Consider the following 26,079-nt stretch of genomic DNA (forward strand, 5'->3'; position numbering starts at 1 on the left):
TTCCTTTTGTCTGCTTTTAAGCTGTGGGTTTTTAAAAAGAGTCCCCAAAGTTACGCCATCAGACCCCAAAATAGACTATCAGTAACAGCTCTTTGTCCTAGTGCCTGACTTCGGGAACCCGTCATTGTTCCGTCCTTTTATGTGTCAGCTTCCTCTGCACACTTCGTTTCGGGTGACTCACGGCTCCTCGCGGGGAGGCTTCACTGCTCCAAATGCCTACGTGTATGTGAGAGCTGCCTCTTCTTCCTGGCATGTTCCAAGTGAGGCTCTGCCAGATCATGTCTTACACCACTCCTCCTCGCTTCATATAGACAGGGAGGGAAGAATCTATAAAGAGGAATATTTTTAATAGCAAAGAACTGGCTTTGGCTTGTCAATGTGTGCATCCATCTAATTTGATACTGAAGAGGATTATATAATATTTTAGAATATCATTCCAATGTGCAAGTTGTAGTGTGTACTTAGTAGTTTGGAAGAGCTGCAATAGAAGGGTCAGATTTAAACTATCTCTTTAGTTGCTTCATCTCATAAGACTTGTTGAGTGTGGATCAGACTCTCTCTCTCTCTCTCTCTCTCTCTCTCTCTCTCTCTCTCTCTCTCTCTCTGTGTGTGTGTGTGTCTTTGTGTGAGACTAATTATGCCTTTGTAGTTATTTTTATTTCTTATAATTAAATTTAAAGTAAAAATCCATTTAAATTCTGGCAAGAAATAGATTCACAAAGTCTTTCCCATAGAGACGAAACATGTACCTAGAAGTAGCAATAGCCCTCCATTACATCTGTTTGAATCAATAGTGGTTTAGTTTGGCCTAGAGTTGAGCCAAGGAGAGACGATGTCTGTGCTCAGCTCAGAGTCACTGTTACAGACCATAGCACAATTCTCTAACTCCTCCTGGCTCCTGTGTTTTAAGTCTGTAAGTGAGCAGTTTCTGCTGTAAGGTTCTCAGGTCTACTCCAGCTCTGAGAGTCTGGAGTATCTGATTAGAATACTTCGACCCAGAGAGGAGGTGAAACCCCCACCTTATGTGTATGGTTCTAACTAATAAGAAGACTAAATGTCAAGGTTCAGGTTTCCTAACTTCAGGCCTTTGAAATGGTTAATTTTTACAGTGACTGGATACACTCTAAAACTTGAATGACAGGTCGGAGAGAAGGAAGGGCAAGGTCTCTGACTGACGGCTCTCTGAGAAGGACCGAACTCATCACTAATGTTTTGTCAGCTTGCTTAAATCCTTCTGTCTCCACAGTGGTAAAGACACCAACGTTCTACTAGGTTTCTAAGTAGCTCCTATGCACAGCTCACATTTAAATCTTTATGCAGCTTGAACTGAACGATAGATGTCATTTCACGCACCAGGTCATTTTAATCCTGACTACCTTGACTAAAGATTCAGCTCAATAATTATTGCTAAGCTAAGTAATCCAAGTTGTTTGGATTCTAGGTTCCATTTGATATTTTTTTTACTTGAAGACTAGAATTATTTGTTAATTTCACTGTACTTGATGTTATTTTGAAGCTAAATAGCATTTCTAATCAATCTTGGTCTGACATATGAATATAAATATTGGTTCATAATAAATATTTTATTATTGTTTTATTTTCTATCTTAATTAATTTTTCTATCAAAGCAGGTTAGATATCTCCTACCAATTATATTAATTTTGATGAAACATTTTCTTTTAAAATTGCTGTACCAGAGTGAACACAATAAAATATAATTTAGCTCTATTTACTTGTTTATGTTCACACTGGGTGTTAAACTGAGGACCTCGCACATGCTAGAAACAGGCTATACAAGGGATGCACATCTGCCTGTCTACAGTTCATGGAGCACTATCAGAGCTACATGTCTTTCAGCTTTTCTTTGATTTTAGTCAGTTTACTCAGTAGAGCCATCTTTGAGTGTTCAAAGATGATCTCATTTTTACCTACTCTCTCTCCTCAGTTGTAGGTGCCTCTGGCATGTTGCATTACTGTGTAAAGTTCTACTCATACCTTTAGAAATATTGCTTTTATTTCTCCCGGTCAGTAAAGACACATTGACACTCTGTGTTTCTATTCAAATGAACAAGCCTCTACTTTAAACATTGGAGAAATGTCTAGAACCTCTGAAGAAACAAAGGGTGTATTTATAAAGGGGGCAGAGCGCTTGACTATGGCTTTACAGGAAGTTCCTGCTGTGGTCAATGCTCTTTACTTTCTCAGACTACTATAGATATCTCACAAAGGAAAACCAAGTGCAAATATTTGCAGCTTTTTATGTGCTGGATCTAAAACCTTCCTGTCAGTGAAAAACAGACCTCGGATGTAAAGAAAAGTAAAGTTATGGTCCCATCAGTCTGTGGATGGAACTGCCAAACTCTTGCTCCTGGTTTGCATTCCTAAAGGTTGTTTGGAAAGATCCATTTCTTTGCAATCAGAGCGTTTTTATATTCTATTCTATTATTATCATCTGCTCTTCTACCTCCTTCCCCTTTTTCCTCTTTGTATCTGTTTTTGTTTTTTAGAGACTGAGTTTCTGTGTAGCTTTGGAGCTTATCCTGGAACTTGCTCTGTAGGGCAGCCTGGTCTCGAACTCACAGAGATCCTCCCCCATCTGCCTCCTGAGTGCTGGAATTAAAGGCTTGCGCCACCACTGCCCACCTGAATGCTGTTCCTTAAGAGGCTCCATCTTGCTTTATGAGACACAGGATCTTTCATTAGCCTGAAGTTACCTCCCAGGGGTGATGCTTAGCTGTCAGTGAACCTCCTTCCCTGGCATTCCAGGCCTATCTTTCTCATATAGGCTCTGGGGATCAAATTCGGGTTATCCTGCTTTGAAGACATGCACTGCACATGTCTACCTGAGCCATCTCCTAGTCCCCAAATGGGTCTCATTTAAGAAAAAGAATACATATCATCTTTACTCAAGATATGTTTAGATAGATCAGAATTTGTCAAGTTAGCAGACTGAAGGACAGATCATAATCTCTTCATATGGAGACTTATGGCCAATAGCAGGTCTTTTTCAATGCATAAATGGAATTCAATAGAAAATTGATACATTTCAAAATGTTCTTTTAGATTTCTTGGAGAATAATAGCTAGCTCTTAACCCCAAGTAGCTGATGAGTTATCACCCTATGGACGGTACATTGGGAAACTTGGCCTGCTAGAAACATCAGAATCAAAAAGTTACACCAGCCCTAAAGAACAGTGGCTTTCATTTACGATGTATCCGACCTTTCATCCACACTCGTAGCTCCTCTTCACACTCCAACACTTTAGTTCTGATGGCCTCTCTTTCATATGCCATTATAACAGTGCTAACTAGATTTAATCAAGAAGAATTAGACTCTCATATATTTAACTGAGTTTATTACTAAGATACTACACAAATGAAAAATGTAGAGTCAGGTCTGGTGGTCCAGGCCTATAACCTTAGCTGCTCTACTTGGGAGGATGAGGCAGGAGACTTGCAGGCTTAAGGCCCATGTGACTTATTGTGACTCCATCTCAGAATGAAGAAGGAGGAAGAACTGGAAATGGAGTTCTGTGGGAAGACTCACCCAGTGCACATGGAGCCTTAGGTTTATCCCTAGTAAAACCGTAACAGTATTAGAAAATGGGAGACACTCTCTGCCTTTTATGTGGTCTAGCAGCTCTACGTCATTCAAAATCTGTAGACATTTGTAATCAGAAATGATTATGATGGGAATGCTTCACATAGCCATTGTTTATAAGCTAACCGTTATGAAATTTTATACCTCTGCTATTTTGTAAATTGACATATAATTGTATGCATTTGGCACGTAAAATGTGATATCTTGAGGCACATATGCATGACATCGGACAGCTAGATCCAGTCAGTTAGCACATGAATCCCTTTACATAGTTACCATTTTGTTTATTTTTTTGGTGGGAACACTTCTGGCATTTCTCAAGAATCCCCTTATATTGCCGTTAACTACGATCACCATGCTGTATAAGCAGTGCATCTTTCAAGCTTACTCTTCGTCTGTAACTGACTTTGTGCACTTTGACCAATATCTCCGCAATCACCAACTCCATCATCTCCATAAAATCTTTGGGGACCGCAATGTACTGTCCAGGTGTGTAAGATCAACTATGTTAAGGTCCACAGACTGAGGCCATGTGGTGTTTCTCATTCTGGACCTGGCTTATTTCTCTCAGTATAATGTCATCTGAGTTCATCAGTTTTTTTCCCCCCAAAATTGACTTTTACATTTCCTCAGCCACTCACCAGATGAAGATGCTTAATTGGGTTCCATATCTTGGTTATAGACAGTGTTGCAGTCTTCATGTTCCTAAGATATGTGCAGAAGTGTTATAGCTGGGTCTCAGTTCTATTCTTATTGTTTTAGAGGAATCCCATTTTCCATAACGTCCATGTCGGTTATATTTCCATCCACAAAGGGAAGGTGTTCCTTTTTCTCCATGCTACCCTTATTTGTCTTCTTTCATGGATTTCATCATCACTGTTCTAACAAGTGGGAGGTGATATCATGGGGGCAGGACCAGAGAGACACTAATTAAAAGATAAAAAATGACATGTATCTAGGGCATGGTCACAGTATGGGCACTAGTCGATGACATTATATTTTCTTGACATATCAGCCATTCAAATGTTTTCACCCAATATCTTATTAAAAAACACTTTAAAATCCCTTTGTGTTTGAATGAAATAATGTCAAAGGTGCCGAAAGCCTGCCATAAACACCGCTAGATGCTGACATAACATGCAAGCTGTCTCTGTGCACTCAGATCTGTATCTTTTAAGCAGTTTATCCAGAAAGATTTGTTTCCCTTCTGTTTCTCAACATTTTCAAGGTATTCTGCTGCTGCTGTTGTTTTTATTTTATTTTGTTTGGTCCTCATAGTCCACTGTTACATTTGCTGACCCAGGAGCACACTTTTAAGAATTGACTTTGGGCATGCCTACGGTTCTCTAGGGTACCGCTGAAACCCCCTTTTGTGTGAAAAGTTCAATGACATACATGTGAGATTAGGCCCTTAGTCAATGTCCCAGCATTTGCGTTGGTGAGGGGGGAACTCTTCCTCTCCCGCACCCCACATTCCATCAGTTAATGAGTTCACACTCAGGTGATGCAATGCATCAGAGCCTCTTCTTCATGTGCCGCCTGTAGGACTTTCTCAACGTCATCCATTGCCCCAGGCCTGCGGTTTGCGGCACCAACCAAAGAATATCTCAACAGCATCATTTTCTGTCTATGGCCAAATCAACCAGTTAGTCAGTACAATAAGTGAACACTTGGCAATTCATGTTTTCTAGGAGGTTCAGTTACTGAATGGACGGGGACAAAACTATGAAGGGAAGAGATTGCCTTGTTGACTGCAGGCAGAGGGCATCTTTTGCCTGTTTCATACATGTGCTTTGACCTAGGGTAATTTATATTGATAAAAAGATAGTTTTCTCTCTCTCTTATAAGGTAGGTTGCTGACAATTACGGACTTTTTCAATTCAGAATGGATTTCAAATTGGTTGTGCTTTACATAAAGAAATTAGCAGTAGGCTTAAAATGTGTTTGTATTTGTAATTCTTGTAATTTAAAGTTACTATTATGTAAAGCAGTTGACTAATATTGATAAATTCAGGAAACTTTGTGAGTAAAAATATATTAATTGACTTTGGTAAGGAACTATAATTAATTACACAGCTTTTCCATACTCAAAGCATGGTGGGAAAATTTCCTTCTTTAATGGGCCCCAGAGGTCCAGGCACATAATTAGCATGATATACGGGACAAAAAGGTGATCAGCATCCCGAGCTGGATGGAGAATGATATACGGGACAAAGGGGTGGTCAGCATCCCGAGATGGATGGAGCAGGATATGCTGGACAAAGGGGTCGTTAGCAACCTGAGATGGATGGAACAGGACCATGCAAGAGTCCATCATGGACTTAGAACACTGAAAAAGTTAAAAATGTTAGAAGGGACTACTGTTTCTTAGTTGGTGATAAAAAGATAGATTAGAGCGAAATTTACATATAAATCATATAAATGAACCCTTGTAACAATATTTTCTCAATTTAGATATAACACTTCCCATCCTTCCTGCTGGATTGGAGCAACTAATTATATCCAGTATTAAATTTTCATTGCGGTAATAGCTAGCATTCACTGAGTGCAGATTCGTTGCTAGATCCTTCATTTTGTGATCATGTCAGTGCTGTAGAGATTGCATCATTATTCACGTTTTATTTATGTAAACCTTGAGTTCAGAAGAGCTAAATAGCTTTTCCAAGTTACAAAGATATGTACCTGAGTTTATATGATTAATCAACATAATGCAACTTCAGGCATTATCTATATTGCATTTGGTGCAAATTTCCAGCCTTGGCAAATATCTAGCTCCAACTTCCGTTAGGTCGAGGTGTTGGCAAAGCAGTTCTCAATTACCCCCGCTGGTATTGCATAGCTACTCAAACACAAACCACAGTTTTCTCTGTCACCATCAATACACAAACCTAGAGCCTGAGTGAAAGGAGCACTGAAAGATGAGGCCGTTAACAAGAACTGCTGATGGTACGGTAATTTATATTATCCGGAGTGTTCCAAATCCACTCTTATATTCTTACTACATTATTAAGAATGATTTAAATATTACTAGCGTCTAATAGTATCCTCTTGCTTCCCTCCTATTTAAGAATGGGCAAGTGCAGTCAGACTAACAGGAAAAGAATAACAACCACCACAGAGCAGCGGCCAGATAAGCACTGCAGCTGCCTTGCAGGTTGAAAACACAACACTCTAACCATGGTATCAAGACGACATGCCTTGCTCCTGTCTTTTGCCTTTGCTCATTTTCTTTCTCCTCTTTAGAATCTATTCTCTTTCCTTACACTGCCTCCCTCATGCTGGGATTAAAGGCAGGTGAGCCTTTATTGCCCTCTAATATACATAAGTGAGAGTCAACTTCATAGTTATAACAATGTTTTTATTTCTCCTTCCTTCTTTCTCCTACCCTCCTTCTGCCCCTCTCTCCGACCCAATCCTTCTTTCCTTCCTTCTCTCTCTCTCTCCTCTCTCTCTCTCTCTCGTGTGTAAACATGGGAGTATTAAGATTGAAATCCTGTTTGCATGCCGAGCTTGTGTTCCACCATCGTACCCACTTCCCTTTGTATACATGCTTTATTTAGTTTTGTATGGATATTACATAATACCAAACTATTGTGGCTGAGTTTGTCTCAGTTGTATTAAGAGTACCTGTGCTGGAGTCTGGGGAAATAGCTCTCACTGGCTAGGAACACTGATGTTGTGCAAGCAAAAGACCCGAGTTCTAATCCCCAGCACCCATATAAAAAGCTAGGTATATTACCTGAATATTAATCACCCCTTTGTCCAGCATATCATGTTACGCATGTGTCTGGGCCACTGGGGCCCATGAAGAAGGAAATTTTCCAATCATGCTTTGAGCATGGCAAAGCTGTATAGTTATAGTTGCTTACTGAAGTCAATTAATATTTTTTTCTTGAATATGTCTTTATTTTTATTTATTTATCTATTCATTAAAATTTTAAAAATTTATTTATTTATTAAAAATTTCCACCTCCTCCCCTCCTCCCTTTTCCCTTCCCCTTCCTCTCCAGTCCTAAGAGAAATCAGGGTGCCCTGCCCTGTGGGAAGTCCAAGGTCCCCTCCATCCAGGTCTAGGAAGGTGAGCATCCAAACAGACTAGGCTCCCACAAAGCCAGTACATGCAGTAGGATCAAAACCCAGTGTCATTGTCCTTGGCTTCTCAGTCAGCCCTCCTTGTCAGCCAAGTTCAGAGAGTCTGGTTTGATCACATGCTTGTTCAGTCCCAGTCCAGCTGGCCTTGGTGACCTCCCATTAGATCAGTTCCACCATCTCCGTGGGTGGACACACCCCTCACAGTCCTGACTTCCTTTCTCATGTTCTCCCTCCTTCTGCTCTTCATCTGGGCCTTGGGAGCTCAGTCCAGTGCTCCAATGTGGGTCTCTGTCTCTATCTCCATCCATCGCCGGATGAAGATTCTATGGTGATATGCAAGATATTCATCAGTGTGGCTATAGGATAGGGCCAGTTCAGGCTCCCTCTTCTCTGCTGCTCACGGACCTAGTTGGGAAAATCCCCTTGGACACCTGGCATCCCCTCTAGAGTCAAGACTCTTTTGAACCCTAAAATGGCTCCCTTAGTTAAGATATCTTCTTCCCTGCTCCCATATCCACCCTTTCTTCATCTCAACCATCTCATTTCCCCAGGCTCTCCCCAATCCTCCCCTTCTCCCTTCTCTCTCCCCCCCTCCCCTTCCCCCCACCCCACCCCTACCCACAGTTAATATTTTTTTACTGACAAGTTTTCTGGATTTCTTCATTAGTCAGCTGTTTCACATAACAGTCACTTTAAATCACAAGAATTGTAATATTGTTCTTCCCTCAGTCAGGAAACTTTACAATCTTAGCTAAAACTTGGTATTTGCCTCTGCAAGGACCCTTCTTGGTTTAGTCAAACCTTTATCCCATGTCTCCAAGTCTTCCAACACCTCTGCGCTTTCCATGAATCCCATCAGCTCCTTCTCTTCTTTTTCAATGACCATTGTTACAAAAGGAGGGAGCAGATGCGACGTGATTGCTTCTTTCTGTACACCAAAGCTCCCCAGAACTGCTATCCTGCCCGGCTCTGTCCTAGTTTTAAAAGCTGGTCAGCTCATCCTTCCCAGTGCTGCTTGGCATCCCCTTTCCTCCAGTCTTCGGAGAAATCGAAATGTCTTTTGTCTGGTCAAACTCACTCATCCAAATACATCCTTGTTATTGCTGTAAAGTGTTGATGTCAGCTTTATCTAAAAATAAAACTGCACTCCACAGGTCTTCCCACACCTACCACTAAGCTTCTCCTTTTCAAAAGCCACCCCATCTGAAGGCTTCTTCATTCTTGTTTCCTTCCCTCACACAGGGCTCCGCTGCCTAAACCCAACTGTTTCTCCTTACTGGAAACAGATATCTGCAGGTGTTGCCGAACACAGACCAGAGTCTTTGGCAAGTTACCGAAACCTGAGCTCAGTGTGTTCTTTAGGGCTCTACCTGCCTTCCAGGCCATCTCACAGGTCCTCTCCTTTGCCTGCTGTCCCCATCCCCCTTCTGATAGAAGCTATTTGCTTTTGTGTTGTTCAACTGCCCTTCAACTACAGATGTCTAGTGAAATACCACTTCCTCCGGGAAATCATCCCTCGAGCCACTGTATGAGGTCATCTCCTTCCTTCGTAGGACTTATCTTCATCTGCGACTTTAAATGTGTGCAAATGTTTAACTCCTGTCTCCGCAGAATAACTTATAAGAAGTTTCATCTCATCTCTTTACTCATACCCAGCCCTCTCTCAGGTGCCCACTGGTACTTGTTGCGTGAATATAACCGAACGTCAGCGGAATATAGAGCCTCATGCGATAGCGTGTGCATTCTACCCTGGAACATTGCTGTGCTGCTGTCTGCAGTGTGCTGACAATCACTCAAATTGTGTGACTTTAAAGTCAAATATTGCTGCCAAATCTCTTTTGCTTAAAGTTACTTAAGCTTCTTAGCACTTGTGAAGGAAAATGTCACAAAAAAATATGTATTTCGTCACAGATGCTAGATCCCAGCATCTCCTTCGTTGGCCCAGAGAGACAACTTTACTTCCCACCAAGGTTATTTCCCAAGTCAAAACAAGCAAGCCTTGGAAGCTGGCTCAAAGGAGGGAGGAAGAGTACTTGTTTTGGAAACACTTTCCCAGGGAGATCAAGGCAATTGCCCATCATTATTTGACAAACAGGGTCAGTTTAAGGCATTCACATGTAAAATATCTCTTCATGAAACCACTCAGAGCCTGGTGACAGTCTGAGGAGAAAGAAATCCCTGTGAGGAAGAGAAAAGACTTTGCACCTTTGAGCAGGAAGAGTTGCTGGCCTTTTCTGTGCTCTGAGTCATTTACTTATAAATCCTGTAAACGAGATTGCCACTTCTTTATAACAGATACATTCAATACTTCCACAAAACGGCTTTAATCACTATCTGGACTAGAGAAGAGAAAATGGGATAAAAACGATAAGAGAAAAACTGCTGTGTTATTTTCCTTGGTCTTTGGAGTCTTCAGCTATTACAGGGATGTAATTACCTCCTTCAACTGTGTGGTGATTACATTACTTCTTTTCTTTTACTAAAAGGTTACTGGTTGCTTTCTAAATGGCAAAAATTTATATATGCATGTCAATAACATAATAAAAAACCTAGATTATTCCAAGAGTTAAAACGAAATCTGTTGTAGAAACTGTACAGAAGAGGATTGTAGCTCGAGGTATATTCACTGTCCATGTTTATTACCGTGGTGAAAGTATTGTCTTCAGTGGGGATTTAGGGTAATGTTCTCTCTCTTTCTCTCTTTCCCTTTCTGTTGTAGTTTTGATACACTTAAGAGTGCTCTAAGTAATCTTAAAATATAATGTCAGTCTTTTTCAAAGCATTTATTAAGGCACTGGGAAGATAAAATTAGTGGTAGCTATAAAACAAAATAAAAAAATCAGTTATGTATGTATGTATGTATGTATGTATGTATCTATCTATCTATCTATCTATCTATCTACAAGCAGAGGATATTATATATTAAATTGTAATTTTTGTCTCCTATAAACTCCAATGTAAATAACGATTAAAAAATGTTCTCTGTTTTCAGTTTGAACTTTAATATTTAATGTATATGCATATACATAAACTCTACACACACACACCGACTACACAGTTGTCTACACACACCGACTACACAGTTGTCTACACACACCGACTACACAGTTGTCTACACACACCGACTGTACGGTTGTCTCCACACCTTGACTATTCTGTTGTCTATACATACGATGTTATTGTCCTGTAACAGAAGCTAAGACAGCACACAAAGATAGGATCTTTAGGAAATCATTTGTACCCTGCTCAAAAAGTCTTAGATCCACAGTTCTGTTCTAGAAGCCATTCTGTCTCCACTGTAATCCCTGGGTTTGATTAAAATTAGAACCTGGGTTTCTTCATATGCAATTTAATGTTTGTTTTAATTTTTTTACTCACAACTTTTTTGCTAACTTTTATGTGTTTATGCTAACTACAGCTGTATTGTCAAAGCCCCACATATTTATACTAGACTTTATTTCAGATCTCAGTCCTTACTTGGTGCCCAATGATTAATTTTCTATTTTTTATTTTAAAATTGTATTTTCTACTATAATATGAAGGTCGATATCAGTACAAGTGATAGTGAAAATGTACTACTAAAATCTGAATGTGCACTACAGGTGAATTAATAGAGATCACTCATTAAAATTTTCGTCCCCTTCCCATTTGATAGCCATGATTTATTTATTTTTTATTTTTCTTTGTATTGAAAATAGATTTTTTTCTTGCATAATATATGGTTTTTCCTCTACTCCTTCTAGTTCTTCCCTACCTCCCTTCCCATTTGGAACCACCCCCTTTCTGTCTCTCAGAAAACAAACATGTTTCCATGATTTATATGTCTATTAAGTTTTTATGTTCTTCAAAGTCATGAGAAAATAATTTCTTCAGCAAGTTTATTGATTTTCTTTTTTTAATTTTAAAACTTAACAACGTGAAACATTTTAGTAAGTTATGTGTATGTGTAAAACACCCAGCAAATACACCATAAAAGTCAGCAAAGTGCATCCCTTTTCAAATAGTTTTTTCAAATAGTTTTTCCAGTTCCAATGGTAGCACAGCAATATTTACAGATTTGAAAACAGTAGATTGAAAACCGATAAATTAACTGTGAATAAAGCTTAGGTTCCCAGCGCTTCTTTGTGTTCCAGAATTCTGCTTTTTCCTTCTCCTTGGTGGTTCCTTACATCTTCCAGAATCAGAACCCTCCAAGATTTTTCTTGACGGGACTTTCCCACAGATAATTTGTTTGAAACATGAATTGATTATTGTTTTATTATGTTTTCCTACATATAATTTTTATAGATTAATCAAACATACACTGTATATTATAGAACAAAAAAGTATCTGAAACATTCTGGGACTTAAAAAGCCATTTAAAAGGACAGATGAAGGGATGGTTTTTACTCTCATCAGGTGCCCTCGGCCCTGAACCTTAGTGGAGTCTGTGATAAGTTTTGACGAGACACAAACGAGGTGATTAAATGCTCTCTGCTTCACAGCCACTCAACGGCACTAATTTCTAGGAGCACATAGAGCATCAGAATATGTAAAATGATGAAAGCATGCACACACACATTCACACACGCACCACATGCTACGCACACACACACGTGTTCCCGTGTACATGTAGACCTTAAAATAGTACAAGTAAGAACATAAAAAACAAAATGCCAAGTTATTCCCAAGTTCTCAACCTCAAAGGACATTCTTTTACACGTAAGTGTTGCAGCCCCCCTTGAACCTTGCGTCCGCCTTGCGTCTCTTTCCGCCAGTCTGTCTGGAACTAAGAACCCCCCATTGTTTGCAGACCACCACCTGACACCCCCGGTTCACTGGAACGGATGAAACTAACAAAATAAGAGTTGATAGTGCAGACTCAGGGACTCCTGTGGCAAAGCGTGGAAGACGCCCTCTCCTTATAATGCTATCCTCAGGTAGAAAGAGAGACAGAGACAGACAGACACATGGCATTGTTATTCATTACTGCTCTTAAAGAAGAGGACAAACACGTGGCAAAGTCAGAAGCAACTGGGTTATGCACACACGGCGAAGTCATTTGATTAGAAGCAAATGACGGAGACACAATTCTCTTCCTCATTCATTCTTGAATGCCTTAAATCTCACTAGCATCGGGGGCCCACAGCGTTTACTTTACAAAAAGCTGGGAGAGTTGGCACTGTTAAATATTCATATATAATTTGACTCAACATTACAAGTTTTGTAACTGTGACCAGTTACAGAGTGATCCCAGACGCGATGTTTCAGCTCTGGGGAGAGGCCACCACTGCGCAGGCAGTGTTTCCCGGGCAGTGTGCTCAGCTGGTGATTGGGGAGAGTAGCACCTGTGATCCCACATGGGCCTTAGCAAGCACGTGCTATTCCCATCTTACAACTGCAGAGGCCTGGAGGAAGGCTCAGGCCTGGCGGCTGCGGGTGTCCAGGATGCTTAGGCCTTTTACAGGCAATCAGTATCCTCGGCCGCCCTGCGACTCATTTCTAGGGTGCCCACCCCCGAAACTTCTAGTGTTATTTTTAAGTGTTTTTTTTTTTTTTTTTTTTTTTTTTTTTTTTTTTAAATGCCAAATTGCCATGCCGTTTGGATAATCATTTTGGCTCCTGCCCCCAAACACCTCATCGAGTTTTCCAGCCGCGGGCACCACTAAAACATCGGTTAGATAGCGTTTATCTTTTGCTCTTTTTCTTCTATTTCCTTTTGAGATTGCCATTGTTTTGTAGCTCAGACAGACTCCTTTCAAGGAAACCGTGTGCGAGGAAGACAAACACGTAGCTGGTGACATGGGCTGCATTGCAGTCAGAGAAATGTGTCAACCGAGGCAGCAGGGTCATTTCAAAACAGCCGAGTCAGATTCAGTATATCCTGGCTGTTTACTCGCTGTTCAGAAACAACAAGAGACATTTACAAAGGGCAAAGTGAAGGAGAGCCTTATCAGGTATATCCAGAAGCACCCCGCACCTCAAAACCAATAGATTTAGCGAAGACGTGTTTTCCAGACCGCTCTTTACCTGAGTGCCCACTCAGTCTCAAGGTACTGAGTTTATAAAGAGGGGCATCCTTTTTCTTTAGGATATGAAATGTTTAAATGCTTAAATGTTTACAAGCAAGTTTTATTTTCTGTTTTGATTTTTTTTTCCTCTTGTAGAACTCTGCCTGGGTGTGCAGACTTTCCCCCAGGTGGCTTGTCTGAAAGTGTGACCGTCGGGAAGGTGCGCCCATTTCTTCGCAACAGTTTTTATTTTGGTTAGAACGCACCATGGGAAGAGTCCCAGGGCGGGGGCGGGGCGGGGGGGCTGCGAGATTAGGAAACATTTCTCTGTTGTTAAGGTCTATTAAAACCTGTCAAGCGTGACAGGGCTTTTTTTTTCCCCCCTTTAACACATCCTGGTCCACTTAGAGTTGAGAGTCAGAAAAAGTGCTTGGCACAACGATTTAGCAGGAAAGAAAGCTATTTTAAAAGTCTTTTGGGAACATGTTTGTGTAACAGGAAAAAACATACAATTGGGTTGATAATAGCAGCGCGTAAAGGTTAGAGCCGCTGGAATGGGTTTGCCATCTTTTTCACAGGGAACGCGTTGTCCTTCGGCGGCGGCTCACACTTAAGCCCAGCTTAATTCAGCAAGGAGCCCCTTCCTGCAGACTTCTTTTACACTGGAAAGTCTATTTTTAAATCACAACTCAGACATAGTCCCAAGAGTTGATAATTAAATTAAGCAGTGTTTGGGATGTGCGAGATTACAGCTGCTCCCAGGGAAACCCTGCCCGCCCATGCCTGACCGTCACATCCAGGAGTCCACTGGTGAATTCCCCTGAGCCGCTCAAGTTCCTCACCGTCCCCTGTGTCTCCATCACATGGTCTGGCTCACTCCTGCATCCTTGCCTTTGTGTTTCTAGGTCTTCATCCCTAGAAAGCTGGGCTCTTTATCCTCTGCTTATACACATCCTTGCTGACTTGAAATTCATTCGACACTAATGTTTGCTTGTTTTGGGAGCTTGGTTTTTCAAGATAGGGTTTCTCTCTGTAGCTTTGGAGCCTATTCTGGTATTCGCTCTGTAGACCAGGCTGGCCTTGAACTTAGAGATCCGCCTGCCTCTGCCTCCCAAGTGCTGGGATTAAAGGCATGCGCCACTACCACCTTAGACACTAATGTTTACAAAAGTGATCAAAACTAATTTGCACACACATTATCATAGTATATAGTTTTGTTCCTTCATACTGAAGACAGCTCATTCCAGACCAAATGTCTAGGACATGATTGGGATGGGGGGGGGGTGCCCATTTCAAGGCTTTCTTTTGCAGATCTCTACAGTCATAAAGTCAAGGCTCCTGGAGTCATAAAATGTCTGAGCTGGGCTCAGGATCCCCCATCCCCCAAACCAACACTTCTCTCAATTGTCCCTGAATCAGTCATTGATTCCTATCCCAAAACCCAATATCCAATTCTGGGGATGACCTATACTTCTAATATCACAGACATTTAAATATGTTTTTCTGTGTCTTGGTCACAGTGAGCTGTTGAAACCAATCAACTTGGGTTGAATTCTAACAGTCGTGAAACTGAAACCTAGCTCCGTGTCTGGGTTATTAATAAAGATTCCCTCTCTGCTTATTCTCATATGATGTCATTGATGGCACACAAAGTTCCAAATGTGCACGTGTACACACATACATGTACACACAGTGCACCCCCCTCCTTTTCCTCTTTGTGTAAGCCAATCCCTTGGTGAGACTCTATTCCATCTAAACTTACCACCTCCAAATGCTCCATTTCCAAAAATGACCACATTGAAAACTAGCATTGATGTGAACCCTGGGGTCGAGAGAGGCATAAACCTTCTACCCGAAGTCTTGTCTGTTTCCAATCCTATCTTGTTTGCTCACATGATAGTTTACCCAGCTCACTTGCTTAGAGTGCTTTGCTGTATAGACTTCTAATATAAATTAGTCTCTTCAACAGTGTGCTTTTTTCTCTTTGAATGAATCCTTCTGATTTCCGGAAGGAAATTTTGTCATGCATTTTTAATTTTTTGAGAATTTCATATGTAAGTGTCATATTGACACCGTTTCCAGCCTCTCATTTCTCACCAACACTTCCCTATGACCACCCCTCAAATTTATGACCTCTTCTTTATTTTTGATAAATGCATCCCCTTCCCCCCACATTACTGATCCCATTTAGTGTTGCTTGTCTGTACATGTTTTTAAGACTGAACTCTTGGGACCAAATAAGACTAGATAATCCAGCAGAGGGCTCATTCTTGGAGGAAAGCGATTGACTCTTTCTCTGTCTCTCTCTTTGTCTCTGTCTCTGTCTCTCTCGTCATTGATTGTTCTTTATCTAGGACTGGGCCATCACTCTTTAGATCCACTGAATTTAAGTGTTAGCTATGTGACCCAAGCTAGTGGGAACTCACTGATACCAGACTGACAGCTGGGGAACCTGTGTGGAACCGAACTATGCCCTCTGAATGTGGGTGACAGTTGTGTGGCTTGGGCAGTTTGTGGGATCCAGTATTTGTTCCTAGTGAATGAACAGGCTCTTTGGAGCCCATTCCCTCGCTCCGCCTAGCTACAGTGGGGAGGGCCTTGGTTTTGCCTCAAGTGGTGGTGTCAGACTTTGTTCACTCTCCATGGGAGGGCTCACCCTCTCTGAGGGTGGAGGGGAGATGAGGGGAGCAGGAGGAGGGAAGGGAGAGGGAACTGAGATTGGTATTCAAAATAAAAAAAGATTGTTAAAAATTAAAGTGTTAGCTATGAATTACTAGCAGGGGATGATAAATTCTTAAATCTTTTTTTTTTGTAGAAAATATTTACCTTTACTTTGGTAAAGTAAAAGATCCTTAAGTATCTAGATCCTGTGACAGGAAGACATACTTTGTGCCATTTTGTAGGTATTTCGTGCTATTTCAACCACAGGGTGAAGAGTGAAGCTTGCTTAGTCTAAAATTAGTGAACTTTCCCTCACAACTTTCCTCAACGCATTTACAAACCAAACCAAACCAAAACTTAAAGTCAAAAGTGTGTGGTCACACACGATGACGTTAAATATGGCCGGAGTGAAAGGCTCTGATCACGTCATTGACTTCTCGACAGCATGGCATGCTTTGCTGACTGTCCCTGCTTGGCTCTGGTTAAAGGACGCATAGGAGAATACCCAGATATGGTGCCCTGCCTGTCCTTCAGCTACAGTTTGAAGATGTGCTCTTCTGACAACCCTTCCAGAAGGGAGGATCCAGACTCTATCTCCATGGCTCATCCAGCCTAAATCAGAGGGTTCGTTAGCCTCATCAGTGTTGAGTCACGTCTTCAACTAATTCTTTCCACATTAGATGTAGAGAGTGTGCTGCATTTTTTTTTTAAATGGTTCCCTCCCACCTTTTACTAATTGGGCTGATATTGGCCACTTGCCTTTTCAAATAAAAAGAGTGTGACCAAAATGACCGGAAAACGGCTAATTATGCCCACAATGGGGAAATTATCCCCATGAGTAAATACTCCAAAGTATAAAATGAAATCCCAAACGCGATCACAAAGGAATCTCTCTTAATAGTTATTCAGACATCCAGCCGGAATACTCATTAGATAAGCAAGTCAGCACAGAGCGGCTGAGCTCCTTTGGCGTGTATCCTACACAATGTTAGTGAAGGCTCTTCCAACCCTCCTTGAAGTCAGATTAGAAGGCTTCATGTAGCCATCTTTTTTAAAAAAAACTTAGAATATTATTTTTTTTATGATGCCACTATATACAAAAATTTTGCTAGAGCTTTTGTTCCTACAAGCTCACTATTATTCAGCCAAATGATTCATTTTCATTGTCAGAGTCAAACTTAAACTCTTAGACTATTAGTAATTGGAGACCCAAGGAAAATATTCCTAAGACATTAAAAACAAATAGAGCAGAAACAGTGTCAGGAGATTGGTTTTAAGATGTTAGGGTTGTAGGTCTTTAAAATGGTTTATTTACTTATCTTCTATTTATTTGCATGTATGTATGTCTGTATGAGTGTATGTTTGGCACATGCATTCAGATGCCTGAAGAGACGAGAGGGCCTTAGATACCCAGGAACTGGAGTAGCAGGTGATTGTGCACTGCCCGTGCGTTGCTTTGATTTCCAGTACCCACATCATGCAGCTCACAGTCTCCTGCAAGCGCAGCAAGCTTTTTTTTTTTTTTTTTTGGCGGGGGAGGCAATAATGTTATTTATTTTTGATTAACACAGTGTATTTTGATCACATTCAGCTCTCTTCTTCCATCTCTTTTCAGATCCATCCCTATCTCTCTCCCCATTCAACTTCATTCTCTCTGTCTCCCTCCTCCTCTTCCTGATCCCTTCTCTCTCTCTCTCTCTCTCTCCCTACCTACCTATTGAGTTCAATTGGTATTTCTCAAATACTCTGGTGTGAGGCCAACTCTTGGAGTGAGGTCAACCTAACAAGGTCACACCTTTAAAGAAGGCGTGTCAATTGCCAACAGCTGCAGAGATAGAGGTAGGGCTTCCCACTCAACATCTTGACTCCATTCTGGGATTTTGTTAGCTGGAGCTTGTGTAGGGCTTGTCCCTGCTGTCCCATCACTGTGGGTTTGTGTGGCTAACTGCCCTCTTTCCTGTAGTCATCCACCTCTTCTGACTTGTACAGTCTTTCTGTCTGCTATTTCTTGACTCCCCCTCCCCACTATACAATTATTTTATTGCTACTTCATAATTGTAATTTTGGTAGTGTTACCAATTGTAATGTAAGTATCTGATATATGACCTTAAAGGGGTTGTGGCCCATAGGTTGAGAACCACTAGTATAGATTCACATTCAAAAACCTTCTAAAATAAAAAATAAGAATCACTATTTATGATCCAATTTCGTGATGCCAATGTTGACATTCTAAAGCATTTTACCAGTTCATCTGCTTATGTATTCAGTAAATAGTTATGAGCTTCCACTCAGGAAAGTGCGCTCATCACTCAGACGTGGCTTCTGTTTATACAAACCATACTAGCAAATAAAAGGAAATAGAAAATTTAAAGGAATAACACACTGCAATAAGATATAATTTTAAAAGGTCAAACTTTATATCAGAGGACTTATTGCAAACCTAGTTGCATTTTGAATTTTTATAAATCGAAAATTCAGTTGGATTATTCAATGTTCCAACTATCCTAGACAAATGAAAACTCATGTTTGAAAATAAAATATAAACAAATATGAAACATTATTATTCTGTGTTTAACTAGAATTTATTTTCAACGTTTCTGATATTGCAGATAATCAATTCAAATTCAAGTGTAAATAATGTGTAACTGTAGACACGTGAGGCCAGAACATAGATGATCGATACTTGTGTTGATGTGACCTTGTGTGCTCGAATGTACACAAGTAGAGATAAAATTGGTAAGCCTTCCAAACAAATTTGCTACAATCTGACTCTATACTAAAAGACAAAGTAGAGATATCAGAGGATTAATTGAAAAAATCATGAGGAAATATATTTATGAAGGGTAGCCAATCATAAAAAGTTAGCTCATTAGAGGCAAAACCTTAAGCCAACTAATGATGCATTTAGTTTTGTAGCCTTTGATTTAGTGTTTTGTATTCATTTATTAATGTTTTGTGCTTATGTGGTGGAGGAAAGCCTTGCATGGCATATCTGTGGTGGTCATATATTTGCTTGCAGTAAATATGCACATTTCTAGGCCAACTGTGTTCTTATTATATAATCTATTGTTTATATTGAAAATTACATTCAGGGACTAAGTTGTCTTATGGTAACTCAAACATAAACAAAGAATCTAAGTATCAGGATAAAGACTCTCCTTCCCAGTATCATTTCTGTAGTTCATTAAAAATTAGAATAGCTTAAGAATATGTAATTTTAGTAGAGGTATTACTTAGAAAATTTCAGTTTGTTATGGAAATAGTTTTGTCTTGTTAGCATCATTACATTATTTTAAATCAATCCATATTTTAGGTCATGACCCTTGTAATTAAGAAGTTATTGAAGACAATGTCGAGTGTGGGCCAGGAGAAAATGTGATTAGAGTCTGGAGACGACCGTGCATGTGAGTATTTGGAAATAAGGTTTTCCCCGGGTGAAACGCCACTAACAACTGAAATAGCAGCGCCTTAATTACTAGACTGCAGAAACCTGGGTTCGTATTTACAATCTAGTGCCCTGTATTTTAAGGCGTGAGAATCATACAGTTTGGCCTGCTTGTCTTTTTGTATTTAGCTCATGATCCCAGGCCACAGAATTCTGCTCCCCACAGTTATTAACCCATCCAGTAGTTCCTCACAGCCATACCCAGAGGCTAACTTAAAACAATTATTTATTTTACATCCAGGCTGCAGTTTCCCCTTCCTCCTCTCTTCCCAGTCCTTCCTCCATCCCCCCCCCGCCCCGCCCCCTGTTTTTTACCCCCAATCCACTCCTTCATTTCCAGTTAGGAAAGGGCAGGTCTCCCATGAGTATCAACAGAACAGGGCACATCAAGTTGCAGTAAGCACCTCCTTATGTATTAAGGCTGGGCAAGGAGACCCAGTATGAGGAGTAGGGTCCCCAAAGCCTGTATATGAGTCAGGAAGGCCCTATTCCCACTGTTAGGTTTCCCATCAGAGGACCAATCCACAAACTTGTGACATACATGCAGAGTACCTACGTCAGTCCCTACTTGTGCTTTAGTCCTCAGAGGCTGACTTAATTTGGATAATTCTTCACAGGTGTGCCTGGAGGATTGCCTTCCTACTGATTCAAAACCTGTCCTTTGATAATTAGTATTAACATAAATTTAATCACAATTTTCTACAGTGAAGAATTAAGAATTGATATTTCTCTCTCTCTCTTTCTCCTTCTTCTCTTCCCTCCTTCCCCCCCTCCTCCTTCTAATAGAGTTTCTCTGTGTAACAGTCCTGGCTGTCCTGGAACTCATAGAGATCCACCTGCCTCTGCGTCCCGAGTGAACCTCTTGGCTTGAAACTTCATTTTTATGTTGTTTGAGTGTTAATTATCAAGGAATTGGCCTGGGAATAATTTCCTTACTTAATTTGAAGTCAGGAAATTACAGATAATGATGTATATATAATAAAATATAAAAGATAATTATATAAAGCTGATTCTGTTTGTAGTTAAATAATTTTGTTCAAATTTTAGTAAAGGCAAGAAGAAAGATACTTTCTAATCACACAAAAAACTTATACAAAATGTTTTCTTATTTGTAAATCAAATTAAACTAGAATATATTTCACTAAACTCTGTTACACTTTAAGCAATAATGTCCTCACTACTTGTATTACTATTTAGGATTACTGTAGAATTATAACAGATAATTTTCTTTTGAAGGAATTATTGATTTCATGAGTATTGAATTTTATATCTTTCATTTTTGTTACAGTTTGAACATACAGCACATTTCATTTGGACTCTAAGGATGGAGAAAAAGCATATACTATATTTTGTGTTTCTCTTGCCTGTTAGTATGGTAAGCATTCATCCCCACATATTTATCTCATTAGTTATGACTAGGTTTTACTTATAATATAGCTCCAAGCGATAAAAGTTAATAAATACAAGTTATAGTAGTTATTAGATGAGTACATTGATTTCATTTTTATATTCAAGTAATATAGCAATATTCCACTTCTCAGTATTTTTTATACTTTGAATTTTTATGACCAATATGAACTTTGGGGTCTTTGGAAGATTAGTGAATTCAAATGTGCAAAACTCCTGGTAGAGTGGCAAAGTTGGAAAACCGTGGAATGACATTTCATGATAGTACAGTTACACACAGCACAGAAAATACACTTAGAGAGACACATGGGTTCTGTTATTTGTTGGAAGAGAACCCACATTCTAGTTTTTAACATTTTTTTGTTCCACCAATTGATTGTCATCTAGGAGACATGTGCTGTATTTTGTATTCATTTACTTATTCATTCATGAAGTTGCTCATTCAAATAGCTCTTGCTGCTGAATTTGGGGCAAGCGTGTCTCCGTGTGCATGTGCACATGCATGTGCATCTCGACATATGTGTGTTAGAGCTGTGAAGCCAGAAGAGGATTAGCAAAGCCAAAAGAATTGCATGCCTCCTGGTTTCGCTTCTTATTGATGTGTCTCTTCGTCTTGCTCTCTGCATCAAATTAAAGCAAGCCTTGTTGCTCTTCTTTATATGAGCAAGAAACCCAGAGACCCATATAATCTCATCGGATTCTGTGACAGCAAAGAATTTTCCTCTGGTGTTTCCAAGCAAAGCCATCAAAAGTATTCAGACAAAGGAATTAAAAAAAAAAAAAACCAGTACTGAAAACTTCAATGAGCACACAAAGCAATATTATGTTTCTGTGAGTCTACACAGTGGAAAATATCCTCAAGTCTAGAAGTAGTCTAGAGTCTGCACTTATGAGATGTTATCATGGGTGGCTGACTAGACTTCAAAGGACAGAACTGTTTCTTCAACTAACACCCTCAGTTAAGTGTGCCAACAAGCTACACAGGCCAACTTGAGTTCCCTGCAGGCAATACTGTAGATATTACCGATCAGCGTAGTGTAATACAAAGAACTCTGACCCTTTCCCACGGACAGTGTGTACATATATTTGAAATTATTATTACTTTTCTTGATTTCTACAAATGTTTTCAGAAAAATAGTCTTATGTGTTTTGTTTTTCTAATTCTGTCTTGGAATAGAATGTAGTTCAATCTACAGTGCTTGCTTAGCTTACATAAGATGCTAGGTTCAACCCCCAATGCTGAAAAATAAAACCAAATGACTTAAAGTTGTCTTGTTCTAGAATTTCATTGATTACTCCCCAGGGTAACTGCTGTATAAATCTAAGCAGGAAACTCAAACCTGCCAGAAGTTTGAGTTAACAAACTTAATTGTTAACATTAGTGCTAATCAGGTAATATGATGCCATCCAGTGAGAAAATTATTACTTTGACATTACAAGTGCACAGAACTTGATGATTTCCCATGTTATCGGTCCTCCCTGATATCTGGTTGCTATTTTCTACTGTTTTACAATATGAAAGAGAGTCTAGCTAGTAGTGATGGATACCTTACCAACATTCACAGAGCAAGTGAAAACCCTGGGGGGCTATAAATATAGTTGTTGGCATTTCAGAACAAGTGTTCAGGCTGTGCTGTAGTCGGCCAGCTACCATAGACGTGGGCAAGTCAATGGTGCTTCTCAGTGCTGGCATTGGCATCGCCCTGAAGGCTGATTGAAACTGGACAACACAGTAAGAGTTTAGACTACAGAAACCGGCGAACGCTATACACTGGGGGCTTTCCTCTTGAGAGTCATTTAGCGACCAGGCGCCTCCCTGCTCTTACTGTTTTCCACCAGGTCTCTGATAAAGATTTCCACCATTCTAAAGCCATTGTTGTTTTCCTTCCTTAGACTCTTGTCACAGCACAGGCAGAAGAAGAAGGCTTTAACCAAACGGGGCTGGGAGTCACTAGAAACAAGATCATGACGGCTCAGTATGAATGCTACCAAAAGATTATGCAAGATCCTATTCAACAGGCAGAAGGTAGACGCTGCTAATTCTACATGCACTTAACACATATTTAAAAGAACTAGCTATGTGGGTTCTTTTCATCCATTAATTAAAAGTTAACTAGTTACTATTTTCTAGTTTATGTAAAATTTCTTGATGCATTGTGAAGTGTGTTTATGACATGATCCAACTCACTCCTTTTAGTAAAATTCAACACAGTGCTTTCTACACAGAATTTTCCAGAATTATCCTTTAGAAGGTGTAAAAATATTAAAAAATATTAGTAGTTATTAATATTAAAACAAGACAGTGCATTTTGGAATTTGAAAAGATACACTAAAAATAGCTGGGCGGTGGTGGCACATGCCTTTAATCCCAGCACTCAGCAGGCAGTGGCAGAGGCAGAGGACTCTCTAGGAGTTTGAGGCCAACTTGGTCGACCAAGTTCCAGGACAGCTTGAGCTGTTACACAAAGAAATCCCATCTCGGGGGGGAGGGGTAAAGTAGGGGTAAGAATGCATTTTCTAAAACGTAATATACTTCACTTTTCCCTTTAAAAAATTAAATACAGGGACACTAATTAATAACTGTCTCATGGTTAGAATAAAAGATAGCCTGATTTATAGAACAACAATTGCTTGGAAGAAATTTAATTGGCCCTAATATTCATGCAGGGTCATTTCTAAATCTGGTTTGGATATTATTATTAATAATTCTTAATAGTTATTGTAATGCTTGCCTAGTGACAAAAATCAAGCAATTGTGGGTTTTATGCATCTTCGTTTCCAGGAGACTTCTTTACACTGAGAAACCTTCCTTAAGTTTGCTTTCATGATCAGCTGCAGAGACTTAGTGCCCTTTATTTCTGTTTCCCCTCCAAGGCCTTTACTGCAACAGAACCTGGGACGGCTGGCTGTGCTGGAATGACGTCGCGGCAGGAACGGAGTCCATGCAGTATTGCCCTGACTACTTTCAGGACTTCGATCCTTCAGGTGGATGCTGGAATTTAATCTCACATCTTATTGAAATCTGTTCAGTGAACATTGTGTTTATTAATGCATTTGGAGCCCATCGCAAAAGTAGTCTAGAAAGATTTGTAGTCTATAATTATCTTGATTTCAGCTTTCTATTTCTGAATTCATTTAACCAAAGAAAAAATTTGAATAGAAACTGTAGGTTTATTAAACTCCCTTTAAATTTTTTTTTGTTATTAAAGAAAAGGTTACAAAGATCTGTGACCAAGATGGAAACTGGTTTAGACATCCGGATAGTAACAGAACGTGGACAAATTACACTCTGTGTAACAACAGCACACATGAAAAAGTGAAGGTATGTAGCAATTGTGAGCTGAAGTCTGGTTTAGACTTTAAAACAGCTCCCTAAGTACTGGGGAAAGTAGTCAATGTTCCATTCCACACTGAAACCATTTCCTGGTATCATTTGAGAAGAACAATGGAAAACAGTCTGTGGAAAAGCTGCTTTTAATTCTGTCATTGTACAGGGAAAATAGTTCTGTTATGTTACTGTGTATTTACAAGTCAATGTCTCAGTATAGGGGTTTCAGATTTTCCACAGAAAATATAACTTAAAAGTGTAATATAAGAGAAAACTTTAATTTCTAGTGGAATTCTAGAATTATTCCAAAAACTGCCTGTAGGCAAACAGGATAAGCTTAGTGGGTTCGAAACCTCCACCTGCCCTTCAGTAGCAGGCACCCATATTAACTGGCTGTGCAAGACACTTTCATTCTTGTTCCCGCTATGAAACTTAGAATTAAAGTCACAGTTAAGGACATTACTCACAGAGTAAAGCTTGACTGAAATACTTTCATGTAGTTTCAGTTTGTGTGTGCATGATTAAAAGTGTGAACTTTAATATGTGCCTCCTGTTTTGGCACTTTATCTGCCCCATGGCCATGGCAAGACACCCCTGGTGTGCTCACCAGGATAAATGCACTTTCTTCAGTGGATCTCGGAAGGCCATTGTGGTGTAATCCCTCAGTAACTGCATGGTATCACTGTATTTATGTATCACGTATGCGCTGCCTATTCAGAGATGTTTAAGTTAACAAACCCAAACCCAAACCCAAGCCAGCTGACCACCCACCCACCTATCCACAAAATCAACCACCCACCTACTCACCCATCCACCCAGCCAGCCAGCCAACCAACCAAACAACCATCCAACCAACCAACCAACCAACCAACCAACCAACCAACCAACCACCAACCAACCAATCAACCAACCAGTCAGTCTACCAACCAGCCAACCAACCAATCAACCAACAAACGAAACAACCAACCACCCACCTACCCACTCATCCAACCAACCAACCAACCAATCAACCAACCTGTCAACCAACTAGTCAGTCAACCAACCATCCAACTAACCAAACCTCTAAAAATATTAAAAGTAAATTGAAAACAAAGAAAATTAGAACTGAGAATGATAAAACCCATTTCTATAGATCAAAGGATCTTTTAACTTTCCATATTAAGATGTCTCTGAGACTCAGATTCATGAGAAGAAACAGACACACTCAATAGGTAAAGAAAGCCTTATCAGGCATTTAATTCTGCACAAATTAAACCTTGAGTATCATTTGATTTTTAAATATAAAATGCAGATTTTGTGTACAGTATTAACTAGACCAGTAAATGCATTACCTCAAAGATTTAATATGTGACTTCTGATTTCTTAAAAAGGAGCATGACTTATAAGTATTTGATAACTCACTTGGCATATATTTGAATAGATGTACTTTATTTACATGTTTTCAAGTATTTGTTGATTTTTCAAGCAAGTGATTATAAATCTATCAACATGGTTTTTTAAAATAAAATTTATTAAATTGTATCTTATCTAATACACAAGTAGATTTTAGATAAAG

The 26,079-nt window shown here is 39.8% G+C and overlaps 1 protein-coding gene across 1 annotated transcript in view; it reads left to right on the plus strand.

The window, feature by feature from the left end:
* The window catches only part of Calcrl (calcitonin receptor like receptor), a 78,822-nt gene that overhangs the window by 17,296 nt on the left and 35,447 nt on the right, over nucleotides 1–26,079 (plus strand). The window contains exons 2-6 of the mRNA XM_057755275.1: nucleotides 19,658–19,748; nucleotides 21,078–21,164; nucleotides 23,090–23,222; nucleotides 24,071–24,181; nucleotides 24,406–24,518. Of these exons, the coding sequence (XP_057611258.1) occupies nucleotides 21,114–21,164; nucleotides 23,090–23,222; nucleotides 24,071–24,181; nucleotides 24,406–24,518 (408 nt within the window). The 5' untranslated portion in view covers nucleotides 19,658–19,748; nucleotides 21,078–21,113. The remainder of the gene's footprint in view (nucleotides 1–19,657; nucleotides 19,749–21,077; nucleotides 21,165–23,089; nucleotides 23,223–24,070; nucleotides 24,182–24,405; nucleotides 24,519–26,079) is intronic.

The sequence above is a fragment of the Chionomys nivalis genome, chromosome 22, assembly GCF_950005125.1.
Source record: "Chionomys nivalis chromosome 22, mChiNiv1.1, whole genome shotgun sequence".
NCBI lineage: Eukaryota > Metazoa > Chordata > Mammalia > Rodentia > Cricetidae > Chionomys > Chionomys nivalis.